The sequence below is a fragment of the Heptranchias perlo genome, chromosome 10 (assembly GCF_035084215.1).
Source record: "Heptranchias perlo isolate sHepPer1 chromosome 10, sHepPer1.hap1, whole genome shotgun sequence".
Classification (NCBI taxonomy): Eukaryota; Metazoa; Chordata; class Chondrichthyes; order Hexanchiformes; family Hexanchidae; genus Heptranchias; species Heptranchias perlo.
Window position 1 is genome coordinate 25,221,684 of NC_090334.1, and position 24,832 is coordinate 25,246,515.

At 43.9% G+C, this 24,832-nt stretch overlaps 1 protein-coding gene across 1 annotated transcript; it reads right to left on the reverse strand.

The window, feature by feature from the left end:
* Positions 1–6,361: 6,361 nt before the first annotated feature.
* Positions 6,362–24,457, reverse strand: thbs1b (thrombospondin 1b). The gene is made up of 22 exons (XM_067991358.1): positions 24,221–24,457; positions 23,997–24,084; positions 23,271–23,821; positions 20,065–20,140; positions 19,293–19,486; positions 19,072–19,200; positions 18,059–18,152; positions 17,069–17,245; positions 16,414–16,590; positions 16,103–16,276; positions 15,821–15,948; positions 15,562–15,714; positions 15,124–15,342; positions 14,475–14,582; positions 13,773–13,932; positions 12,976–13,094; positions 11,884–12,118; positions 11,500–11,727; positions 10,000–10,271; positions 9,082–9,179; positions 8,755–8,894; positions 6,362–8,447 (listed from the first exon to the last, which is right to left on the reverse strand). Exons 2-22 carry the CDS (start codon positions 24,061–24,063, stop codon positions 8,440–8,442), a joined length of 3,507 nt encoding a protein of 1,168 aa, XP_067847459.1. The 5' UTR covers positions 24,064–24,084; positions 24,221–24,457; the 3' UTR covers positions 6,362–8,439.
* Between the last annotated feature and the right edge of the window lie 375 nt (positions 24,458–24,832).

Here is a 24,832-nt window from a genome sequence, read left to right on the forward strand (position 1 = left end):
CCTTGTAAGGATAGTCCTATAAAATGCTTCAGATTCCAAGCACGTCTGCACCATTTAGGCAGTGTGAAAGTCTAGGTAATCTCCAATGGCCGTACTGTGGTGCTCTCGGGTGTAACTCCTTAGATCAGAAGATGAAGGTCATTAACACTGATTAAGAACAAAACTAGAATCTAGGAGAAAGCAATCTTTAAATCTTCCTTACTCTGTGACGAGATCTCTTTATTTGCTTGTGAGCAGACTTTAAGCTTTCCCACCTGTTCGTTGATATTTCTGACTGAATCATTGGTGAAATGATTGGAAGCTGTTGAAATTAAATAATTGATTTGCTTCCAAACCTTTCTATATCCAAGTTGCAGTTTTTCATGTATTTGTAGGGAATGCTTGGAAATGTAGCACGGGCTAGGTTTTACACCTATTCGTAGTCAAAGAGCAGAAAATCTAGGATCCAAAAGAAAACTACATTAAGCACATTCTTACCTGTCTGGGCTGTTAACCAGGCCTTAAATCATTCATCATGACTTCCAGCCCTCCACCCTCAGACATCTCCCCAAATACATCTGGACAAGGACAAGAATTCAACAATCCAAATTGCACAGCGAGAGGAAACTTTTCTATTCCATCAAAAATTCCATTCTAGATTTCACTGCTTATCTCATTCCTCTCAAAATTTAACTTTTCAGACACTTCTCCTATTGTGATTAAAAATAAAGACTCCAGACTATTTGATAAAGCTTATTTTCACCCAAACTAAGAATAGCGAGTTACTGTCATGCCCATTCCTTTGTGGACTGACCCTCAATGTCCATGTTGCATAGCTGGTTGTAGTCGCATCTGTAGTTGACCGTATGAGATTAGGATTTTGAAGGGAATTGGCAATGCTGATTTGAGCTAATTGTTATCCATGATGAAGGATTCAAATTTCATTAAAAGTTTGCAAGTTAGGAGCAGAAAGGAACAAGGGCCGAACATTTCTAGTCAAAGGGTAATAAATTTGTGGAATAAGTTAGCAAAGAACACCATTGAAACAGGCAGTACAAAGAAACAATAGGTAGCATTTCCAGAGAGAAAAGTGGTTAAGGAATATGATGCGCAGTTGGGGGTGGGCTTGTGGATGGATGTGCTTTTTCTGTTCCCAAAAAAGTCCTTTAAATTCTTATACATGTAGGATATTATTTCCTTGCCTATGGATTCCACAAATGATTTTGCATTCATAATCCTCAAGGGCCAAAGTGACAAGAAGGTCAGATCTAGGATTGAATATTTTGTATGTCTTGAGATTAACCTACAATATTCAAATTATGTCATGTGTGAGAGCTTTTGTATGATGCTTCTAGGTAGTTGTCTTGAAGTAATTTTTGCCAAAATGTCTTTCTGTGCAGATGTGTTGGAATCTGACATGACCCGTTGATATGATTGAAATTTGTTGCTTGTTCTATTAGTCACACTAGTTTTGATGTGGAGATGCCGGTGATGGACTGGGGTTGACAATTGTAAACAATTTTACAACACCAAGTTATAGTCCAGCAATTTTATTTTAAATTCACAAGCTTTCGGAGGCTTCCTCCTTCGTCAGGTGAACGATGTGAAAATGAAATCCTCGAAATGAAATCGCATTTATAATTCACAGAACAATGCTTGGTGAGTACAGACAGTTTTTTCAACTGCCCGTTGCCAAGGCAATCAGTGTGCAGACAGACAGGTGTTACCTGCCAGGTCTCAGAATATACAAATCACCAAAAAAAACAACAAACAAAAAAAAACAGAGATAGAGAGGTAGAAACATAGAAAAGACAGCAACTGACCCGTTATATTAAAAACAGATAACATTTGTTCGCTGGTGGGGTAACGTGTAGCGTGACATGAACCCAAGATCCCGGTTGAGGCTGTCCTCATGGGTGCGGAACTTGGCTATCAATTTCTGCTCGACGATTTTGCGTTGTCGTGTGTCTCGAAGGCCGCCTTGGAGTACGCTTACCCGAAGGTCGGTGGATGAATGTCCTTGACTGCTGAAGTGTTCCCCGACTGGGAGGGAACCCTCCTGTTTGGCGATTGTTGCGCGGTGTCCGTTCATCCGTTGTCGCAGCGTCTGCATGGTCTCGCCAATGTACCATGCTCTGGGGCATCCTTTCCTGCAACGTATGAGGTAGACAACGTTGGCCGAGTCACAGGAGTATGAACCATGCACCTGGTGGGTGGTGTCCTCTCGTGTGATGGTGGTATCTGTGTCGATGATCTGGCACGTCTTGCAGAGGTTACCGTGGCAGGGTTGTGTGGTGTCGTGGACGCTGTTCTCTTGAAAGCTAGGTAATTTGCTGCGAACGATGGTCTGTTTGAGGTTGGGTGGCTGTTTAAAGGCGAGTAGTGGAGGTGTGGGGATGGCCATAGCGAGGTGTTTGTCCTCATTGATGACATGTTGAAGGCTGCGGAGAACATGGCGTAGTTTCTCCGCTCCGGGGAAGTACTGGACGACAAATGGTACTCTGTTGGTTGCGTCCCGTGTTAGTCTCCTGAGGAGGTCTATGCGATTTTTTGCTGTGGCCCGTCGGAACTGTCGATCGATGAGTCGAGCGTCATATCCCGTTCTTACTAGGGCGTCTTTCAGCGTCTGTAGGTGTCCATCGCGTTCCTCCTCGTCTGAGCAGACCCTGTGTATTCGCAGGGCCTGTCCATAGGGGATGGCCTCTTTGACGTGGTTAGGGTGAAAGCTGGAAAAGTGGAGCATCGTGAGGTTGTCCGTGGGCTTGCGGTAGAGTGAGGTGCTGAGGTGCCCGTCTTTGATGGAGATTCGTGTGTCCAAGAAAGAAACTGATTCTGAGGAGTAGTCCATGGTGAGCTTGATGGTGGGATGGAACTTGTTGATGTTACCGTGTAGTCTCTTTAGTGATTCCTTGCCGTGGGTCCATAGAAAGAAAATGTCGTCGATGTATCTGGTGTATAGTGTTGGTTGGAGGTCTTGTGCAGTGAAGAAGTCCTGCTCGAACTTGTGCATGAAAATGTTGGCGTATTGGGGTGCGAATTTTGTCCCCATGGCTGTTCCGTGTGTTTGGGTAAAGAACTGGTTATCGAAGGTGAAGACATTGTGATCCAGGATGAAGCGGATGAGTTGTAGGATGGCGTCCGGAGATTGGCTGTCAATCTCCAACGCCATCCTACAACAGCCAATCTCCGGATGCCATCCTACAACTCATCCGCTTCATCCTGGATCACAATGTCTTCACCTTCGATAACCAGTTCTTTATCCAAACACACGGAACAGCCATGGGGACCAAATTCGCACCCCAATACGCCAACATTTTCATGCACAAGTTCGAGCAGGACTTCTTCACTGCACAAGACCTCCAACCAACACTATACACCAGATACATCGACGACATTTTCTTCCTATGGACCCACGGCAAGGAATCACTAAAGAGACTACACGATAACATCAACAAGTTCCATCCCACCATCAAGCTCACCATGGACTACTCCTCAGAATCAGTTTCTTTCTTGAACACACGAATCTCCATCAAAGACGGGCACCTCAGCACCTCACTCTACCGCAAGCCCACGGACAACCTCACGATGCTCCACTTTTCCAGCTTCCACCCTAACCACGTCAAAGAGGCCATCCCCTATGGACAGGCCCTGCGAATACACAGGGTCTGCTCAGACGAGGAGGAACGCGATGGATACCTACAGACGCTGAAAGACGCCCTAGTAAGAACGGGATATGACGCTCGACTCATCGATCGACAGTTCCGACGGGCCACAGCAAAAAATCGCATAGACCTCCTCAGGAGACTAACACGGGACGCAACCAACAGAGTACCCTTTGTCGTCCAGTACTTCCCCGGAGCGGAGAAACTACGCCATGTTCTCCGCAGCCTTCAACATGTCATCAATGAGGACAAACACCTCGCTATGGCCATCCCCACACCTCCACTACTCGCCTTTAAACAGCCACCCAACCTCAAACAGACCATTGTTCGCAGCAAATTACCTAGCTTTCAAGAGAACAGCGTCCACGACACCACACAACCCTGCCACGGTAACCTCTGCAAGACGTGCCAGATCATCGACACAGATACCACCATCACACGAGAGGACACCACCCACCAGGTGCATGGTTCATACTCCTGTGACTCGGCCAACGTTGTCTACCTCATACGTTGCAGGAAAGGATGCCCCAGAGCATGGTACATTGGCGAGACCATGCAGACGCTGCGACAACGGATGAACGGACACCGCGCAACAATCGCCAAACAGGAGGGTTCCCTCCCAGTCGGGGAACACTTCAGCAGTCATGGACATTCATCCACCGACCTTCGGGTAAGCGTACTCCAAGGCGGCCTTCGAGACACACGACAACGCAAAATCGTCGAGCAGAAATTGATAGCCAAGTTCCGCACCCATGAGGACGGCCTCAACCGGGATCTTGGGTTCATGTCACGCTACACGTTACCCCACCAGCGAACAAATGTTATCTGTTTTTAATATAACAGGTCAGTTGCTGTCTTTTCTATGTTTCTACCTCTCTATCTCTTTTTTTTTGTTTGTTGTTTTTTTTGGTGATTTGTATATTCTGAGACCTGGCAGGTAACACCTGTCTGTCTGCACACTGATTGCCTTGGCAACGGGCAGTTGAAAAAACTGTCTGTAATCACCAAGCATTGTTCTGTGAATTATAAATGCGATTTCATTTCGAGGATTTCATTTTCACATCGTTCACCTGACGAAGGAGGAAGCCTCCGAAAGCTTGTGAATTTAAAATAAAATTGCTGGACTATAACTTGGTGTTGTAAAATTGTTTACAATTCACACTAGTTTGGCAGTGATTTAAGTGGCGTGTGGATTGAATGGGAGGTGCTTGGCTGGATTTGATCTATGCAGCATAAATCATGGAAAGCAGAAAGAGCATGAAAGACCTGGAGGTGTGGAAGAGGAATTATCACGGGAGATTTGGTCAGGAGCACACCGTGGACCTGAAAATGAGTGATTACTTTTGTACAGTTTAGGTAAGTGTATTTTTGTAGCTCACAAAGTGTTTTTTTGATACTTTTTCAATGTTTTGATGAGGTTCTGTGTCAGACATATGTTACAGTGGGAAGGAATGGTGGAGCAATTCAGAATAGTTGAGATGGAGTCAAACGAGGACACTAAAGAGGTGGTCTATGGTACCAGGCGGGCAATGCACGATGGTGACCATGCTGCATCTGTGGACATTCCATACATTCAGGCATAGTCTTGGTTAAGCCGCTGTGACTCCATGTGCCACAAACACGAGGCATAAATATGTGCATGGATAATGCTGAACTGTTCAAGTTGAGGTGTAGGTTTTTACTGGGCAAATGTTAAATCACTTTGGGCCCTTGGTTCGTCACATGGATTCAAGTATTGTTCTTCATATTATGGTAAACAAAAGAGATATAACAAACACACAAACTGAGAGTATACATAGTTTGGCAGTAAGTAGCAGTGTCTGATTGCCTTATTGAAATAAGTATTAGACACTTTACCATCAGCTTAACCAAATGGAGAGGATCTATAAAATATCCTATCTACTTTTCCAGTTGAAGAACTATATATATTTGATTTGTGAGGCAAATGAGCAAGTTGGGATTGGTGTCTAAATGTAATAGAAATCTAATGTTGAGGGTCTGGAGTTGGGAGCCAGGTATGTTGACAGACATTAAGATGTCTAAAAGACTTATTACTTAAAGAAATATATTTTCTTGTTGATAGAACTTTAAACAGAAGCATTATTGTACATGTTGTGGGGATTGAGGTCAAGAGAAGGGGGAAGGATTGAACTAATGCATAAATCTGGAAAGTTGTAAGTTTACTGTTAATGTATTTTTCACCAGTAGCCTGTAGTTTCCAACATGACATCCCAATTGCAGCTGGATTGCCTGGCTGACGCACTTCATGACAGCAGAAGAACTAGACAGTGAGTTTAGTCTTTCCTCTCCTGTGCACCTCCTCGTAGCCAGCTCAAGAGATCTGTGAGCAGGATAGCCAATGCTCCGGTTCAGATGGGGTATCATGAGGGAGCATTAAGGGGGGGTGAGAAGTAACTAAACATGGGATTTTTAAAAAATGTTTTTAGCAATATATTAGGAGCTTTAACTAAAGAAATGTCCATTTTCCAACCCATTACATGTCAGCCACCTCATTAAGTAAACAGCTTGGTGCCAGATGAAAAATGTATTTTTAAATTTACTAAGTGGCATTGAGATGATCACGTTGTATTCTGATGTAATGGGAACTGGGATGTCGACCTGTGGATGCATTCAGCAAGTGGCTAGCTCATGAAGTGTCTTCAGTCTTGAATGGTGTGTCAATTATTACAGAAGGAATGGAAGCTGCAGCCTAGTTGGAATAGGTTTCTATACGTTTTATTGTCATTTCATGTTTGTTACAAACAGCACTGTATGACTTGAACAGCTTTAAATGTAAAATGGTTAGAGAGGTGTACAAAAAAAAGCAACTGCTAATGATAAAAACAGTATGTAAAAAAGCGACATTTTCAATTCAGTGTGCAAAAAGGTTTCATACAGTCAGAAACACTAACTCTAGGTAGCATTTCCAGATAAATTACTTAAATAGCTTATCTACAAAATAATGAGATTTGTTTACCTGCTTAATGTTACAAGTTGCAACTGAGAAACTCAATAATTTATACAAACTTTTTTTTAAAAAAAGAGCAATGACATACAAGAAGTTGGGGAGAAAAAAAACACCAGGCAGCATGAGAAAACCCGTTGTTTTCAATGCCGTATCCTTACTGGGGCAATACATTTTTCTTCTGCAAAAATAAATTTTTGACTATGTACACAGCGTTTTTTATACTACAGTAGCTTCGAGAGACTTTAGACACGTGAGCAAGGTTTTCTGCTGCTTGATCCAAAGGTTCTTATCGATCATACAACAATGAGGTAATATTTGTACATAGAGAAGTTTCACCTTTTTCACTTTTTGGAAAAGATATAGAGCCACGTGTACCAAGGGCACAAGCGGTTGAAGAAAAAAAAAACAGCTTCTAGGCTCTTCTAAAAAAGGGCTACTCTGTTAAGCAGAATGAAGAGAACTGCATCCTAAGGCCCACTGTCCTGCAAGAAATACACTGATTACAGACTCAAAAGAGTCCCCCACTTTCAGCTTCACCATGGGCTGCCCTTTTCAAACAACAAGTAGGACAGAACTTTCAAACAAAAAAAAAAATCCTAATCTAGCTAGCATCAATAAATAATCACTGTATTTACAATCTTACAATGCACACAAAGACTAGTGATAAACTCTCATGGATAGTCTGCCGCCTTTTCTTTTTAAAGTGTACTTCAATCTTATATCATCCAGGATAAGAAAATAAATAATTTACGACATTAAAAATTGTTTTTTTTATTATCTACAGGCAGAACAATTTGCCATTTTGGCAAACATTAAAGAGCAGTCTTTTTCAACTGTCTGCTTGTGCCTTTTTTAACCATAGTATTCAAAGCAAATGCCCTGTCCATGGAGGCCAGCATAGGTGCTGAAGAGAGTGCGCTTTGGCTTCTCTTCTAACTTACTTGCTATTTTCAGGCTAGCTTCATTTGGAATAAAAGCACCAGTTGATTGCAGTGCTGTCCTATGGGAACCATGGCTATGTGTGATCTTCCACTATTCTCCTTGTCAACAGGACCTGAAGATACATTTTCCAGCCTCTGGCTTACTTTGGTCAGCACATATCTGGAGCGCTGGCTTATTTGCAGGGGGGGGCAGGGGTAGGGGGTGGAAATTGGATTTTCACTTTACAGGGAATCAACTAGCTAATGCTGCTAGTATTTGTACTTTTATGTAAGTAATATTAATTTATTGACAAAGAAACAAATAAGGTTCAGTACAAAAAAAGTAACAGTTCCTCCATGGTTTCTTTCAGATATTTTTCACATACAGGAAAGATCCTACAATTCTTCTCCCCACCCTTCTGTTAATTCTTTTTATGCTGTTCATTTAAACCTCAGGTAGTTGTCTTTTCACCAAAAAAGGCCCTTATTTTTTTTTAGAACAACAGTCCACAGCAGAGATGGTCTCATTAACCGTGTGCAATCTCCTTCCATGGGACCTCCAGCTAAGAGATGTAGTAGGATTGGAATGACTAACGACTTGCTGAGTAAAGCTCATTCCAGATGTAACAGAGGTATTTTTATGTGATCGCGATTTGCATTTGTCAGAAGCAAAAACAAGTGACTATAGTCAGTTGTGATATAGGGAATCATTTCCTTGCAGACTTATGTTGATATTTTATGTTGATAACATCCAGTGAGTTTTATCAGCTGATGCAGGTCGTGTGCTTTTAATTCCACAAATAAAAGGGAAAACAAGGAAGAAGGAAACAATGGTCCCAGGACTTGTTCCAAGAAAATAGAAAGGTGCAACACCAGCTTTTAAACATTTCCACATCCAGGAATGCTGACATTATGAATCTGTGAAAAGAAGATAACAAAGTCAGTCACAGTCTAAACCAGGAAGACCCCGGCTCTAATGCAATACCATCATATTCTCAGGTCTGCATAGATCCCTAGCTTTTATGAAAATGACAAAGTGTTCTCATTCACAAAAAGGATTTAATAATATTAACTTTTACAGGAAATATCTATTTTCAGTTAACTGTTGCCATGCTGAATTAACAAGGAACACACATACGTCTAGCATATTAAAGATTAATACTATTTATGAAATCTGGCAGTGAGCTGCAATTTGTTTTTCAAACAGTAATAGCACAACCCTTACCTCTACACTCATATTTGAGATCAGAGAAGTAAACCATTTCTTGAGAGAAGACAAAGAGACCCAATCGTCCACCAGCATAGGTCTTGTCATAGATGGCCCCAGAGTCTGCCATAATCTTTTTCCCCTCATACATTACAACTCTGTAATAAGAATAACAAATAATCAGATACAAGAAAACTTAACTGCAGAGTTCTTCACCGTCCAAAGCAACTCAATCTACAATTCATTATTGTGATTCAACAACCAATCTCTTCAAGTTATGTTTAAAGTAAAATGATGTATTATCAATAATGGAGAAGAACAAAGCATAGGCTGTGAGATAACTACCTGATGAATCCAGTCTTGGGTCTGTGGGTTAACTGCCATCTGTAAGCAGCCCTGTCCTTCCAACCAATGTTACGAGGATCATGCCACAAAGTTTGAACCTAACAGATGAAGAAAATAAATTCAACACTTAATTCTTTCCTTAGAATGACAAAATACAAAAGCTGGTCTAACAGTAGTTTTACTTATACTGTGTCTACAGAGGTTTAATGTATTTGAAAAAAAACCCCGACATTCTCTGATTAGGCCATTCCTAGCTGCAAATATCAATACATTTTAAGTTATTTAGTGCTCTCTTAATCAATATTAAGCATTAGAGAGTTGAACAGCACAGAGTGGTAAGTGTAGCATGCTTGGGAGAAAGTAGGTGACTTTGGACCTATTGTTCCCAAAGCTCTCCACCGCTGCAGTTTTCCACATCGCATTTCTGGGTCTGCTGTAGTTTGTTGCTGTTGGTAGAGATTGATTGCAACAACTCCATTATCATTATATCATGCGACTACCAGAATGGTAGAAACTGAACTAAATGGACCTTGGTCTTTTCTCGTCTCGCAATTCCTTTGTTCCTAACAGATCAGTCAAGATCTAATTGAATGGCGGAACAGGCTCGAGGGGCTGAATGGCCTACTCCTGTTCCTAACAAAAGGTTTAACCTTGTTAGGTAAAAATAATTTATTCTGTATTGATAGATACTTTGTAATAACTGTTCTAATCCTTATCCTTTCATTATGTTACATTTCCCTGCTTTAGTTTCATAAACATAATCTCTTGGAAGGATTATTGATTTTCACAGTAGCCTTACTATAAGCTGTACCCATGATATGTGACTCAAATGTCACTTCATCTGTCTAATGTGTGTGGTGCAAAACATTTATTTTGTGTCAGCACAACGTTAAAGCTCTACACAGAAAGTTCTCGTACTTGTCCAGCTGTATTCCCAGTGTGCCAGAGTGCATTACGCAAGTGCTCTCCTGGACCAGTTGTAGAGTTCACCACTTTGATAGAGAGTCCTGCATATCCCTGTGCTTTGGTTGGTGATTCGTGCCAATAAGTCTGTGTGATCTGCTTCCACATTACCACATAGAAGCGGCTGCTAGACTGGTAGCCAAATACAAATCCAGCATAGTCATCATCTCGTTCAGTATTGATGAAGAATGTACCACTGAAGTCCACAGCATTGAATTCATCGTATCCTATCAAAGAAAAAAAAAATCAAGGGCCTTTATTAATGAAGCATTTTCACTTGCAGTAATTCGAATGGTGTTAACCACATTTATATTATCTATATAAGATGGTTAGGTTCATTCAGGAACAAATACTTTACAAGTTACCTCAGTAATGTCTTAGCTAATAGAGCACACAATCTCACTTTTTTTTTAAATTAGTTTACAATCATGTCAATCACCTACATCAGGAAAGTGAATACTGAATCCTCTTGTCTGTAGAACCTATGAATAATATTAATATACTTTTTATATCGGCAAATTTTACATCACTTCTGTTTAATGTAGGCTAACTTCTGACCTAAAAGATCAAATGTTAATCACTGAAAATTTTACTCGGACCGTTGAGCATTACAAGCTGAACATCTCAATAGACATGGGTTGAAAATTTGACTGGCGATATAAAGAACTACTCGAGAATGATGGCTGTGACATCACTACCTTTTTTGAACTTTATTCCCATGTCCCTAAAGTAAACAGGCTGATTGCAATTCTTAGCAAAACGTATAAGGGAAGAAATTCAACTCACAGCCGCTCATTTTGCACCTGAGAAATGGGCAGCCAGCAGTCAAAAAATCGCAGGGATTGGGGGGGCAACTCAACTGCCTCTTTGATGCCCAAGGTTCAACTCATGCAATATCCAGGGAGGCTTCTAAATAGGCGAGCAGTCTGGCCGCCTTAAACAGGCATAAGGCTGCTCAAACATGCAAATCGGGGTCCAATGCCAGTTGTAGGACCCCAATTGCAAAATTTAGGTAGAAATGGGTAGAGCTCACGCCGTGCAAGCTCCACCCAGTTGTACCAGGTGTTGAGCAGCCCAACCAGCCTTAAAGGGACCGCTGGAGACCAGTCAAAAAATGACCAAAGAACGTTTTTAATTTTCATTTTTGTGGGCCCCCAGAGCCCACAAACAAACTCGAGCCTGCTGCTGGTGATTTTGAGGTCCCCCCCAGACCTGATCTTCCGGCCAACTCCAAGTGAGAGCTGGCCGATTTTCTGCCCTCCCCACAGCACGCCAGTGGCATCTGAGTGAAGCCCGAAGGTGAATTTGGCTCCAGCCTCAGGCCGGCACAGATTGGTGCGAGGAGCCATTGCCCTGCTGACTTTGCACTTGTTTTGGGCACAAATCGAATTTCTCAGCCACAGTCTGATGATTTACCACTTTTTTTACATTTGTGTACTGTATACACCCACTCACCTACAGCAATGCCAGGGTCACAATTAACAGTCTGTACCAACTCTTTGCCTTTATGTCTGACCACCCAGTTGGGGTCAATTTGGGATGTTCCTGTTGGATCCAATGGTACCATCTGGAATTTGCGGAAGTCGGTCTCGGTGATTTCAAAGTTTTCAGGACAAACATCATAGATATCCAAGATATTGTCCCCGTCAAAATCATCCTTACAAGCATCACCTCGGCCATCACCTGAATGAAAGAGAAGTGATGTATCTTCAGTCAAAGTACTGAAAACTTAACTAAATATTTTTGCCATTAGTTTCAATCATTATTTGTACTTTTGTTCCAATTTATATTGAAGTAGCTAATAATCATAGTACTAGCATAGATTTCTTATTTTCTTACCATCAGAATCAATTTGGTCGGGGTTGAATTTCAACCTACAGTTGTCCTTCTCATCAGGGATACCATCATTATCATCGTCGTGATCACAGGCATCGCCCTTCCCATCCTTGTCATGATCCGCCTGGTTGGAATTGGGGATGTAGGGGCAGTTATCCAGATTGTTCTGGTGACCATCCTCATCGATATCCTGGTTGTTATCACATTTATCTCCCACAAGGTCAGAATCTGAATCAGCCTGAAATTAGGTAACACAAACATTAATCCATAGGTCACAGTTTGGAATATGTATCAGTGTTCTGAATAATCAAATGTAGATATTACCAAAGGTAATAATGAATTACACATTAAACATTCCTTTTTGCAAGCCTAAACTGAATCCATGTATATTTGGAACAGGTACAGGATTGTGCTGCTCTGATCTTGCTGCAACATCTGCGCAGCTGGATACACAAAGTCTATTAGGCTGACTACTGACTCTACAAGCTGGTATCATTATACTGCTACAATTATATTGACTGGGGCCAATAGATTCTGCCTTTTATACTGCTCATATTCCCAGCAATATAATTATGCTGAACACTTCGTCTCCTTATTTTACAGTTGATATATAACAATGTTGATTGATTTGGTGTGTAAAACCTAAACAATTTAAAGCTCAGATCTGTGATGATTACATGGCTGTCATCCAAAGCTCTCCAGACAGAGCCTGATATTATGCTATGACTTAATCTTGTATTCTCAGGGGTGGGATTCATTCTAATCAAAAATCTTATTGACAAGTTTATCCACTATTAATTCAGACAGAGTACAAGTTAACCCAGCAACATGACAGAAATTTAATAATCACATATTTACTGGCAATGCGCATTGATTAAAGGACCACTTTTTCTTACTTTCCATGAACAACCTTAGTTCAGGTTACTTAAATACCTTCACTGATTCATTATTTACAGAATGTCTGTGCTTCTTCAGATATCCAAGCAGTTTTGCGATTTTGAATGATAAATTTAAAATATTCTTAATCTAATATTACAGTTGTGCTTTTGTTGGTGGGCGTTATTGGGCATTTAAACAAAAATGAAAAATACTTACTTGATCTGGATTGTTTTCTAGTGGGCAGTTATCACACTGATCACCAACACCATCTAAATCTGTATCCCTCTGGTCAACGTTGTACACATAGGGGCAGTTGTCCTTCTCATTTAGAATTCCTGGAAAGCAGAAACATTAGTAGCAATATTATTCAGAAAAATGTGGGACTTTAGAGTAAACCTTCTTTCACCAGGTTTCTGCTATTATCTACTTTCCATTGACGCACTAATTGTATAGTAATAAATTGGGTGAAGAGACCAGAGTAGCTGGGATTGTTCTCGTTAAATCAGTGAAGATTAAGGGGAAGAGATTAGAGAAGCTGGGATTGTTCTAAGAGCACAGAAGGTTAAGAGGAGATTTAATAGGTGTTCAAAATTATGAGGGGTTTTGAGAGAGTAAATAAGGAGAAACTGTTTCCACTGGCAAGAGAGTCGGTAGCCAGAGGACACAGATTTAAGATAATTGCCAAAAGAACCAGAGGAGAGATGAGGAAAAATGTATTTACGCAGCAAGTTGTTATAATCTGGAATGCACTGCCTGATAGGTCGGTGGAAGCAGATTTAATAGTAACTTTCAAAACGGAATTGGATAAATACTTGAAAAAGACAAATGTGCAGAGCTATGGGGAAAGAGCAGGGGAGTGGGACTAATTGGATAGCTCTTTCAACAAGGTGGCATGGCACTGTGGGCCAAATGGCCTATTACTGTGCTGTCAGAGTCTATGATTCTAAGCCTTTACTACCAGTGTCGAGATATGATTATTTGCAGTCTTTATGTTGCAAATAGAGCATTCTTACCATCTCCATCAATATCTATGGCACAGGCATCTCCCTCTCCGTTTGAGTCAGTGTCTGTCTGATCAGGGTTATGGTCGTAAGGGCAGTTGTCACAGCGATCTCCAACATCGTCCCGATCATAGTCATATTGGCGAGGATTAAACAGGAATGGGCAATTGTCCTGAAGAGTAAGTTGTCAGACAATTAGATGGAAATACAAGTTTTAAATAAAATGAATAAAAGTACAATGTTCACTTTATTTTATGAAGTGGACTGTATTTAATTTGGAAAGATGTTCTTTCAAACTCCCCTATTATTCAACTGAAATCTAGAGGGACAGATATGGACACCTAGGTGTTAGATTGCTGGAACAGAATCTCAGAAGATAGTGTTTGCTTGCTGAAGCTCTCTCTGTCTCACGGAATCTTCTAATGTGCATGTGGGTATGAAAACACAAAGGGTAGAGTCAGAGGAAAGCTCCCTTTGAATGGTATTGCATTCTGCAAGTCGGTTTCTCAGGTACCCGAGACAAGGCCCAGACGGTTTTGCCAGCTATGTGCAATGTGTACAGGTTACAGAGCTCCCAATGAATCTTGCCTTCATTCTGTAGCAGTGAGGTTTTTTCTCTCTCAATTAATGTCATAGGTCGGAATGTGCTTTCTGTTAGCATTGTCTGCACTTGCAGAATGACGTGGAGTACAAGATCTTTCTCTCACAACTTACCCTCTCATCTGGAATGCCATCATTATCATCATCATTATCACAGGCATCACCAGTTCCATCTTTATCGTGGTCTTCTTGTCCAGAGTTGGGGAGGAATGGGCAGTTATCCTATAAATCAAAAAGGGAGGGTTTGTATTTTAGCTGTGTATTATAACAATGTTCAAAGACCTGTCAATTTAATTTCACAGAATGAAACTGCTGCAAGAATTCATGCTTTAAGACATTTTCTCTTTGATTCCACTTTAAAAGCCAGCAGTCTAACAAAAAATGTCAGGTTTGCACATCCAAGCAGAACAGAGGTTTGTAATAAAGGACAGTATCGGAAAGAAATGTCTTATACAAACCACACCCTGTCTTTTGCCTCTCAATACAGATTTATTACACCATAAACTGACAAGTTAATTCCATATTTGATATTTTGCTTAACTTTATATGTTTGTACTGAATGTGCACTACATCAATATTTCATTTCTCCTAAGGGTATACATATGTTGTCTTTATTGTAAAGGCTCTGTGTTAGATGACAGCAACCCATCACATACTTAAACCGAAACACCTTCATTAATCTAAGACTACGCTCACTTGGTAATGAATTTGAGATGATAAAAAAAGTTAGGCAGCTCCTAATTTCAAAGCAATGAGAGCTTACCTTTTTACAGTGGTAAGTAGCGTTGGCTACGCAGGTGAGGTCTTCATTTGGCCAACCATCCAGGTCAGTATCTTCTCCACAGATGATGCCATTGCCGGCAAAACCAGGCCTGCATTCACAGCGGAACATCTGGTCACTGAAGATACCAAGGTAAATACACTTGGCGTGTTTGTTGCAGTTGTGTGTCCCGTCTTTGCAGGGGTTACGTGGCTCACAGACCTATATCAACCAAAACAAATTAGTTTTATCACTTGAATTTCTAATAAACAGTTAATCACAGCCTCAGTATCCAATATTTCAGACATCTTGCCACAGACAGATTTGTATTGTAGTGTGACTTGCCTGACAGCAAAATGGGTCACTGTTTAAATTGCAAATATCACATTAACCTTTTTTTTTGGCAACAAGAGTGTGGACCAGTTAATAATTTAACTTCACCTGCTTGTTCTTTGTAGCCTCCTCGATACCTCTGCCAAATGGTTGATGGCCAGTGTAGCGTGGTGGGCAGGGCAGACAGTTGTAACCTGGCTCTGTGTTTTCACACCTGTGCTCTCCGTTGACTTGAAAGCAGGTGTCAGGCACATCTGTGCACTGCAAGAGATTTAAAAAGAATTGATATATAGAACTAGAATCTAGTGTAGAAAAATGTACATTTCATTCCACAGTCAGTACTGACTGTCAGTGAGTAAATACTCACCTCATTAATGTCCTCACAGTGAATCCCATCTCCTCTGTAACCACGAGGGCAGGAACCACACTTCCAGGTGCCATCTGGGAAGCTGGTACATTTGCTGTGAGCAAAGCATGGATTTGATAGACATCCATCTGTAATATGGATGATTTACACATAAGCCATTGACTTTGTGCTGATTAAAGTGTTGTAGGACATACACAAAAGACACATAGTTGCAACAAGAAAAAAACTGTTCCATTAAAAATGTTATTAAACTGTAGACACTATGAAAATATTTAAACTTACCAATTGGGCACTCCAGTTTGTTGCACAGCTGAGTCTCCCGAGATTCACCCACACAGTTTTTGCCCTCGTACTTAGGTGCTGGACTGTCACAAAGACGTGTACGTTTCTGAATTCCTCCCCCACAGGTGATGGTACAAGAGTTCCACGGTGACCAGACACCCCAGTTTCCATCAACTGAAAAATGGAATGAAATACTTTGAGGACCTTGCACCAATCACACCTTTTAAGATTTCATTTTCAGCTTTTGCTAGGAATGCGGTTTGATAAATAAGTATGTATGTGCAAGATCCTGTCACTAAGTAAATACTCACTTGGGCATGGGTCCTGTTCACATTTTTCAGTTTCCCTCTTCGTTCCCACACACTCTTTGCCACCCATTTGTGGCATTGGCGAGTTACACAGGCGGATGCGTGTGATCACCCCAGCTCCACAGCTCACCGAGCATGACGACCAAGGAGACCAATAACTCCAACCACCATCTTGCTTGACTGGAACATGAGGAAAATATTAGGAACCATTGTTTCGTGGAACACTGTTAGACAAGTAGGCTACTCGCTTTTACACAGTTCAGTGGTGAGTGGACTAAACTCAAGAATTAAACCAGCATTCCAAGTAGGTGCAAGTTAAGCAAGCTTAGCGTCATTGTAGTTATACTTTTGCTATCCATTTTTTAGCAGTATATTTACCTGGTTTTGGTCACTTTTATTCCAACTCTCTAACTGTGAGATTGTCAGTAGACATTTTCCACAGTGGAGACGTGACTGAAGTGGACTCAGTTTACTTTGTGAAACAATAATTGCCTTGAACTGGCTTAGCTTGGTTAGCTGGGGTTCGCGCTTGTGTGAAATGGAAGAAACATAACTATGCACCTGCGAGGGCAGGTTTGCTGATATGTAAAATTAAATGCCACTATCTTATTGCCTTGGCACATGCAAGTGAAGAGAGGGGATGGGGGGGGAAACTCACATCTCTTGTCACATTCTTCTAAATGGCAACTGCGAGTCTGAACAGAGGTCCCATGACAGTCGTTATTAATCCGATCGCAGGAGCGGCCTCGCTGCTGGGTTCCAATTCCACAGGTGACAGAACAATGTGTCCATTCAGACCACGGAGACCAGCCAGCCTCAGATTCATTTGGAATTGCTGTAGGAAATTAAGCATATGTCAGCAGAAATGAAAGATTCGTTTCACCTTGTGCTATGGAATGTCCTCAAACAATGCTTAAAATGTAAACTAACCACATGATAAGAGTCTGTACATGTTTTTGGCAAATACACTTGCTCCTGGCAACTGTTAACGCCCATAAACAGTCCTTGGGTGATGTCTGCTATCTTTCAATTCGCATCTAGACTTTCAACCCTTATTTTTCTTAGTTTGTGACAAACGACAAATCCACATCAAAACATCAAGCGACGACCAATCTCTTATCACCTTGGCCGGATAAGTAGGGGATTTGCCATGCTTATTATGGTTTTCAGAATGTGGATATTGTATCAATAAGAATTTTTAAATTCTAGTTATTTTGCTTTCTATGTTTCAAACCTCTGCAGCTTCTATACTCTGTTTTCTGATGGGGTTTTCCAGGGATGCCACTGTAGAAATACTTATGGGCAACGTTTCCTAAATGGTTTCCAACTTGATCCAATAAATTCCACAAGAAGAGAAAAGACCTTTAATTTAATGGGAATTTCAATGCTCGTTATTTGTGGCCTATTCTGACATTTTATAGAAATCTTACATCTTTTTTAAAACTGTTCATCTCCCCCATAAAGGGCCACTCTTTCCACAGGATATATAAGTTGGCAATCTATTACCTGCATGCCAACATCAATCACTCAATAGTTTGCCCTTAATGGTGCCTCTCACTGTAGCACCCTCCCTGTTCCCTGCACTTGTATCTATCAGCTCTTCAGTTGTATGTTTCATATAATTTAGATTAGTATCATTAGGACATACATGGACATCGGGCGCAGCATTCCCCATCCGGGACTACAGCATCGGCACAGGATACAGTAGGGCAGGAAATCCTTTGGCAAAAGGTGACTGATGACTGAAAAGAAAAAGAAAAAAAAAATGTGAGCAAGCAACTTTAGGGATAGCATGAGTTTGTGAACATATGTCTGACAACAATGCCATTTGCAGAGCACTATGGCAAAACCAAGATAATGATACCAGCTGGTTAAAGTGGGATTTTTTTTTTCCCCTCCAAACCTGTAGGTTGGTTCACTTTGGCCTGCAACTAGTAGGTGCTGGAGGCTGAATGGTGTCATGTGATAGTGAGGAAACAGAAAACCCTTATTACTTTAGGAACTGCAGTGGAAGTTTTTTTAACAGTTCGGAAGCAGAAGTGCAGAACTTACTATTCTTTAAAGAGATTGTTTGGAAATCATGCGTCCGATTAGTTAAATGTTATATGACCATCCCACATATTTTGGCAACTTACAGCGTTATTCGGCAACACAGGAACCCTTCTGTTATGTTCAAATTTAATCCCTGATAGAAATACAAAGATTCTGGCTTTCGCTTTTTTTTGGAAAAAGCTTTTAATGTAGTTTCACAGTAGTCAGTTTCTTTAGGTTTGGTCCAGCTCATATTTGGCACAGGCCTGTCCCCCGAGAATATTACCTGGGGAAGTATTCCCCTACAGATACTCAAATATTACAGGGCAATAAAACTAACAATAGTCTGCTCACCACATATAAATAGTCCTAATACCCAAAGTTATAGATTTTTTTTTGCTATTGTGCAGCATTGGCAGTGGTTCCAGCTACTACTTTGGAGCAACAGTTGACTACTGCCAGACCAGCAGATTTCAATCTGAATGTTGCCTTGGAACAATGTCAGTTTTCAAAAATGGTACAACTTTTCAAGTGGCTGTTAAAATGTTACATCTCCTAAAATCTCTGCTATAATTGCATTTAGAAAAACAAGTTAAATTTCAGCTTGGATCAAGTGTTGCAGGCTTTTACCTGACAAGTGCAGTCTGTGCAGTTGTCCACTTTCCATTGGTCCTTGTCTTTGTAGATCATGCCGTTGTGAACACATCCTCCTATATGTTTAATTCCAATCGTTTTTGCAATCAGTTCATTTTCTGCAGTCTAGAAGAGGAGGCAATGATAGTTGGTTATAGTATGCTTCAGACTTTAAAAAGGTAACTTATAAAATGCTTAATTTTTAAAAATTTCCTTACCACTTTTTGGACGTTGTCAACCAACTGAGTGACCATAGACCTGAGAGCTTGGAGCTCAGTGAACATGTTGGACAGTTCCTCACAGGAGATGCCACAGACCGTCTGAAGATCCTTGGTTTTGTGACCATAAAAACTGGTCCTGATCGCTGGGCTTTCAGAGCCCCCATTTGGTAAAGAGACGATGCCACGAGTGGCTGGAAAAGAGGAGCAAGTTCATGAAGCCACCAGTTAACGCAGTACATTCTCAAATGTTTCAGCAAGAAGGCGGGTAAGTAAAACAGAGGTGAGTTATATTTACTTCAACGCGCAGTGTTAATTGTTTTTAAAACTCTTAACAGAAAAGCTGCATGGAATGCAAACATCAGCCCTCCCCAACCACCTAAATTCATTACCTGTGCTTCAATCATGCATTTAGTCAGTGGGTGTTGCTGCATCAGTTGTGATTCCGTCCCAAGCACAGGTTCCCAAACAAAACACATGGCTCAGTGACTACCCTTGAGGACGTTTCATAAATAAAACCCCCTAGCGATCGCTGACTAGACATTAAATGCCAGCCCATAGCTGAATGGTTGGGTCAGTCTTTGATGCGGCTCACTGACTTGCTGCTATGCCTTTTTATTATGTTTGCATTGTGCCAGTTCATGCTAAACCGTAGGGTAAAACGGCACCACTGTAATTCAATGTGTTGCTGCATAGCAGGGGTGTTGGCAACGCTTGTACAGGCGGCACTCATTGAAGGATTTAACTGGACAGATCTGTGTGCAATACTTACAGCTGTAGCAGCCCTTGTTCAGCAGGATGGTTTCCATATTGGTCCCAAACACAAAGCGCACATTCTGCAGGACCCCCTGTGTGAAGAGAGAAGGAACAGACGCCATTGGAGCTGCTTCAAAGCCCAAGTCACAAACCACCCAGCTTTTTCGACTGCATTCTGTTTTATTTAACATGTCAGTGTAAAATCCAACAACTTAACGTCTTTATTTCGGAAAATATGAGAACTTCGACCACCCTTACTGTTCATTATATGAAGTTATCTCTCTGCCACTAATTCATTTAAAAATAATGATGATTCAGGTAAGCATTTTCAAACTATTTCAATGGACTACAAGCAACATGAAAACAACTGTCATTCAGTCTTTCTTCTTTCTTTCTCTGTCCCCCTGTCTGTCTCTCTCCCACTGTGTCTCTCTCTCCCACTGTGTCTCTCTCTCCCACTGTGTCTCTCTCTCCCACTGTGTCTCTCTCTCCCACTGTGTCTCTCTCTCCCACTGTGTCTCGTCCCCCCCTCATCTGTCTGTCTGTCTCTCTTCCCCCACCTGTCTGTCTGTCTCTCTCTCTCTCTCTCTCTCTCTCTTCCCCCCTGTCTCTCTCTCTCTCTTCCCCCTCCCCCTGTCTGTCTGTCTGTCTCTCTCTCTCTCTCTCTCCCCCTGTCTGTTTGTCTGTCTGTCTCTCTCTCTCTCTCTCTTCCCCCCTCCCCCTGTCTGTCTCTCTCTCTTTTCCCCCCCTCCCCCTGTCTGTCTGTCTGTCTCTCTCTCTCTCTCTCTTCCCCCTTCCCCCTGTCTGTCTCTCTCTCTCTCTTCCCCCCTCCCCCTGTCTGTCTGTCTCTCTCTCTCTTCCCCCCTCCCCCGTCTGTCTCTCTCTCTCTCTCTTCCCCCCCTCCCCCTGTCTGTCTCTCTCTCTCTCTTCCCCCCTCCCCCTGTCTGTCTCTCTCTCTCTCTTCCCCCCTCCCCCTGTCTGTCTCTCTCTCTCTTCCCCCCTCCCCCTGTCTGTCTCTCTCTCTCTTCCCCCCTCCCCCTGTCTGTGTCTCTCTCTCTCTCTCTCTCTCTCTTCCCCCCCTCCCCCTGTCTGTGTCTCTCTCTCTCTCTCTATCTCTTCCCCCCTCCCCCTGTCTGTCTCTCTCTCTCTTCCCCCTCCCCCTGTCTGTCTGTCTCTCTCTCTCTCTCTCTCTCTCTCTATCTTCCCCTCTCCCCTGTCTGTCTCTCTCTCATCCCCCCTCCCCGTCTCTCTCTCTTCCCCCCCTCCCCGGTCTGTCTCTCTCTCTTCCCCCCTCCCCTGTCTGTCTCTCTCTCTTCCCCCCCTCCCCTGTCTGTCTCTCTCTCTTCTCCCCCTCCCCTGTCTGTCTCTCTCTCTCTCTCTCTCTCTTCCCCCCCTCCCCCTGTCTGTGTCTCTCTCTCTCTCTCTCTTCCCCCCTCCCCCCTCCCCCTCCCCGTCTCTCTCTCTTCCCCCCCTCCCCGGTCTGTCTCTCTCTCTTCCCCCCTCCCCTGTCTGTCTCTCTCTCTTCTCCCCCTCCCCTGTCTGTCTCTCTCTCTCTCTCTCTCTCTCCCTCCCTCCCCGTCTGTCTCTCTCTCTCTCTCCCCCTCCCTCTGTCTGTCTCACTCTCTCTCCCTCCCTCCCCCTGTCTGTCTCACTCTCTCTCTCCCTCCCTCCCCCTGTCTGTCTCACTCTCTCTCTCCCTCCCTCCCCCTGTCTGTCTCACTCTCTCTCTCCCTCCCTCCCCCTGTCTGTCTCACTCTCTCTCTCCCTCCCTCCCCCTGTCTGTCTCACTCTCTCTCTCCCTCCCTCCCCCTGTCTGTCTCACTCTCTCTCTCCCTCCCTCCCCCTGTCTGTCTCACTCTCTCTCTCCCTCCCTCTCCCTGTCTGTCTCACTCTCTCTCTCCCTCCCCCTGTCTGTCTCACTCTCTCTCTCCCTCCCTCCCCCTGTCTGTCTCACTCTCTCTCTCCCTCCCTCCCCCTGTCTGTCTCACTCTCTCTCTCCCTCCCTCCCCCTGTCTGTCTCACTTTCTCTCTCCCTCCCTCCCCCTGTCTGTCTCACTCTCTCCCTCCCTCCCCCTGTCTGTCTCACTCTCTCTCTCCCTCCCTCCCTCTGTCTGTCTCACTCTCTCTCCCTCCCCGTCTGCCTGTCTGTCTCTCTTCCCCCTCCCCCTGTCTGTCTGTCTCTCTCTCTCTCTCTTCTCCCCTCCCCCTGTCTGTCTGTCTCTCTCTTACTCTCTTCTCCCCTCCCCCTGTCTGTCTTTCTGTATCTCTCTCTCCTCTCTCCCCCCCTCCCCGTCTCTCTCTCTCTCTCCTCTCTCCCCCCCTCCCCCATCTGTCTCTCCCTCCCCCTCCTCCCGTCTGTCTCTCTCCCTCCCCGATCTGTCTCTCCCTCTCCCTCCCCCGTCTGTCTGTCTCTCTCTCTCTCTCTCTCCCCCCTCCCGTCTGTCTGTCTCTCTCTCCCCCTCCCCCTTTCTTTCTGTCTCTCTCTCTCCCCCTCCCCCTGTCTGTGTCTCTCTCTCTCTCCCCCCCCCGTCTGTCTGTCTGTCTCTCTCTTCCCCCCCCCCTCTGTCTGTCTGTCGGTCTCTCACCCCCCTCCATCTGTCTGTCTCTTTTCTCTCTCTCTCTCTCTCCCCCCCCCTCCTCACCTCTCTCTCTCCCCCCCTCCTCTGTCTCTCTCTGTCTCTCTCCCTCCCTTCCTTCCCCCCTCCTCTCTCTCTTTCTCCTCCTCTCTCCCTCTCCCCTCCTCTCTCCCTCTCCTCTTTCCCTCTCTTTCTCTCCCTCTCTCCCCCTCCCTCTCTCTCTCCCCCTCCCTCCCTCCCTCTCTCCCCCTCCTGTCTCCCCTTCCTCTCTCTCTCTACCCACCCCCTGTCTGTCTGTCTCTCTCCCCCCGTCACTTCCTCTCCTGTCTCTCTCTCTCCCCTCCCTCTTTCCCTCCCTCCTCTGTCTCCCTCCCTCTTTCCCTCCCTCCTCTGTCTCTCTCTCTCCCTCCCTCTTTCCCCCTCCTCTCTCTCTACCCACCCCCCTTGTCTGTCTCTCTCTCTCTTTCTTTCTCTTCCCCCCCCTCGTCTCTCTCTCTCTCCACCTCCCCCCCCCCATCTGTCTCTCGCTCTCTCTCTCTCTCCCCCCCCCCCTCGTCTGTCTCTCCCCCTGTCTCTCTCTCCCCCTCCCCTATCTGTGACTCTCTGTCACTCTCCCCCCCCACCCCTCTCCCTCTGTGTCTCATACCTGGAAGTTGTTCCTGAGCCCCATTCCTCCTTTGGCCAGTCTCAGTTTGTAGTCGCCATTCTTCAGCACTTTGTGGATGGCTTCCTCCAGCTCCACCTGATTGACCTTCTCACATCCCACATAGAGAGTGGCCACATCCTCCTGCACGAACAGGGTGAGGTTCTTCCAGTGGGCATTGGCTAGATGGGCATCGGTGATGGACACCATGCTCTGTTTGCCCTCGATGGTGATGGTCAGGTCGAGTGTGTTGGCTTTCCCGTTGGACAGGATCTCGAAGACTCGTGCCCCCTCCAGCGTATCGATGGCCACCAAGGTCCCTCGGCTCTTCTTCAGCTGGCGCAGGGTGGCCATGAAGATGAATCCCTTTTCCTGCTGGATGTGGTCGATCAGGTCGCTGAAGCTGTTATCCGAGGCCGGGGCGATGGTGTCGGCGTTCAGGATCCTATAAGCCGGGCTGCTGGGCTCGGGTCCTCGGACCATGTGCACTCCAACATTTTTGCGAGTGAGCCCAGTGATGTCGAACAGATCGAACACGCCATCCACTCCGGAATCTGCAGGGTAGAGGACGAGGGAGGGAGGGAGGGAGGAGGGCACAGACTTAACCGTACAGAATCATTCTTGAATCAATCAAGGCATCTCAATAGCAGGAGAGCTCCGAGGAGTCACCTGCCCGCCCGTCAAACACGCTCAGAAATAACTTGTGTGGAATAAGGAAAGACAACTCACCTTGGATCCGCTTGGCCGGGCAGGCAACGATCATTAAAAGTAGAAAGAGTCCTTGTGGTAACATCATTTTAGAAGAGGGACTTACAACCTGATATTAAAAAAATATGAGGGAAAACTTTGTTTTAGCTGCATATAGTTTCCAACAACAAAACTTTTTCTTTTAAAAAAAGAATACATTTAAGTTGCTAAGTTGCGCTATTAGAGCCACAAACACTTTCACTGACCGGTACAGAAGCCTTTCAGTCTCCAGATAACGAAATGAACGGTGTAACAGTAATAGCTCCGCGAGAGGTAAAAGATGCCAGTGACAAATCCCAAATGGAGCGGATCCTTCTGCAGATCTGGTAATGTGGTTGTCCAAAGACTCTGTCTCTGTCTCTGTCTCTGTCTCTGTCTCTGTCTCTCAGCAGCCCCCCTTGTCCCTCCGAAGCTGTGTGTGCCTCAGATTGATCCTACGGTGGAGCTGGAGTGCGGCTCCTTTAAATACCCTCTCACATTCCTCGCATTCAGCCTCTGCCAATCACCGCCGGCCGGGGAGGAAGCGGGCTTGTGTTTATTCAGTTACCTCACAACAAGAGGGATACAGTTCGAGAGCGGTCAGACCCCAGCGAGGGGAGCAATTAGGCGGATTCCAGTGGACAGGAGCCAAAATACTCAACTAATATTACCGAGAGATACGAGCCAGGCTCAGCCCCTGCTCCGTATTTTCGCCTTAACCCAGACAGTCGTGTTCAGCACACACAGACTTCATTTAACACACTTTGGCAACATGTGTTAAAATATACGTGTATTTGAGGTCTTCTATAATAAGAATGTGAAACGTGGTTTAAGAAAAG

Excerpts from the sequence above, each read along its gene's own strand:
- thbs1b (XM_067991358.1), bottom strand. The coding sequence starts at position 24,063 with ATGATGTTACCACAAGGACTCTTTCTACTTTTAATGATCGTTGCCTGC. Across the intron at positions 20,141-23,270 it reads GGCTCAGGAACAACTTCCAG|GGGGTCCTGCAGAATGTGCG; the intron begins GTATGAGACACA and ends CTCTTCACACAG. Across the intron at positions 19,487-20,064 it reads GAACAAGGGCTGCTACAGCT|CCACTCGTGGCATCGTCTCT; the intron begins GTAAGTATTGCA and ends CCTCTTTTCCAG.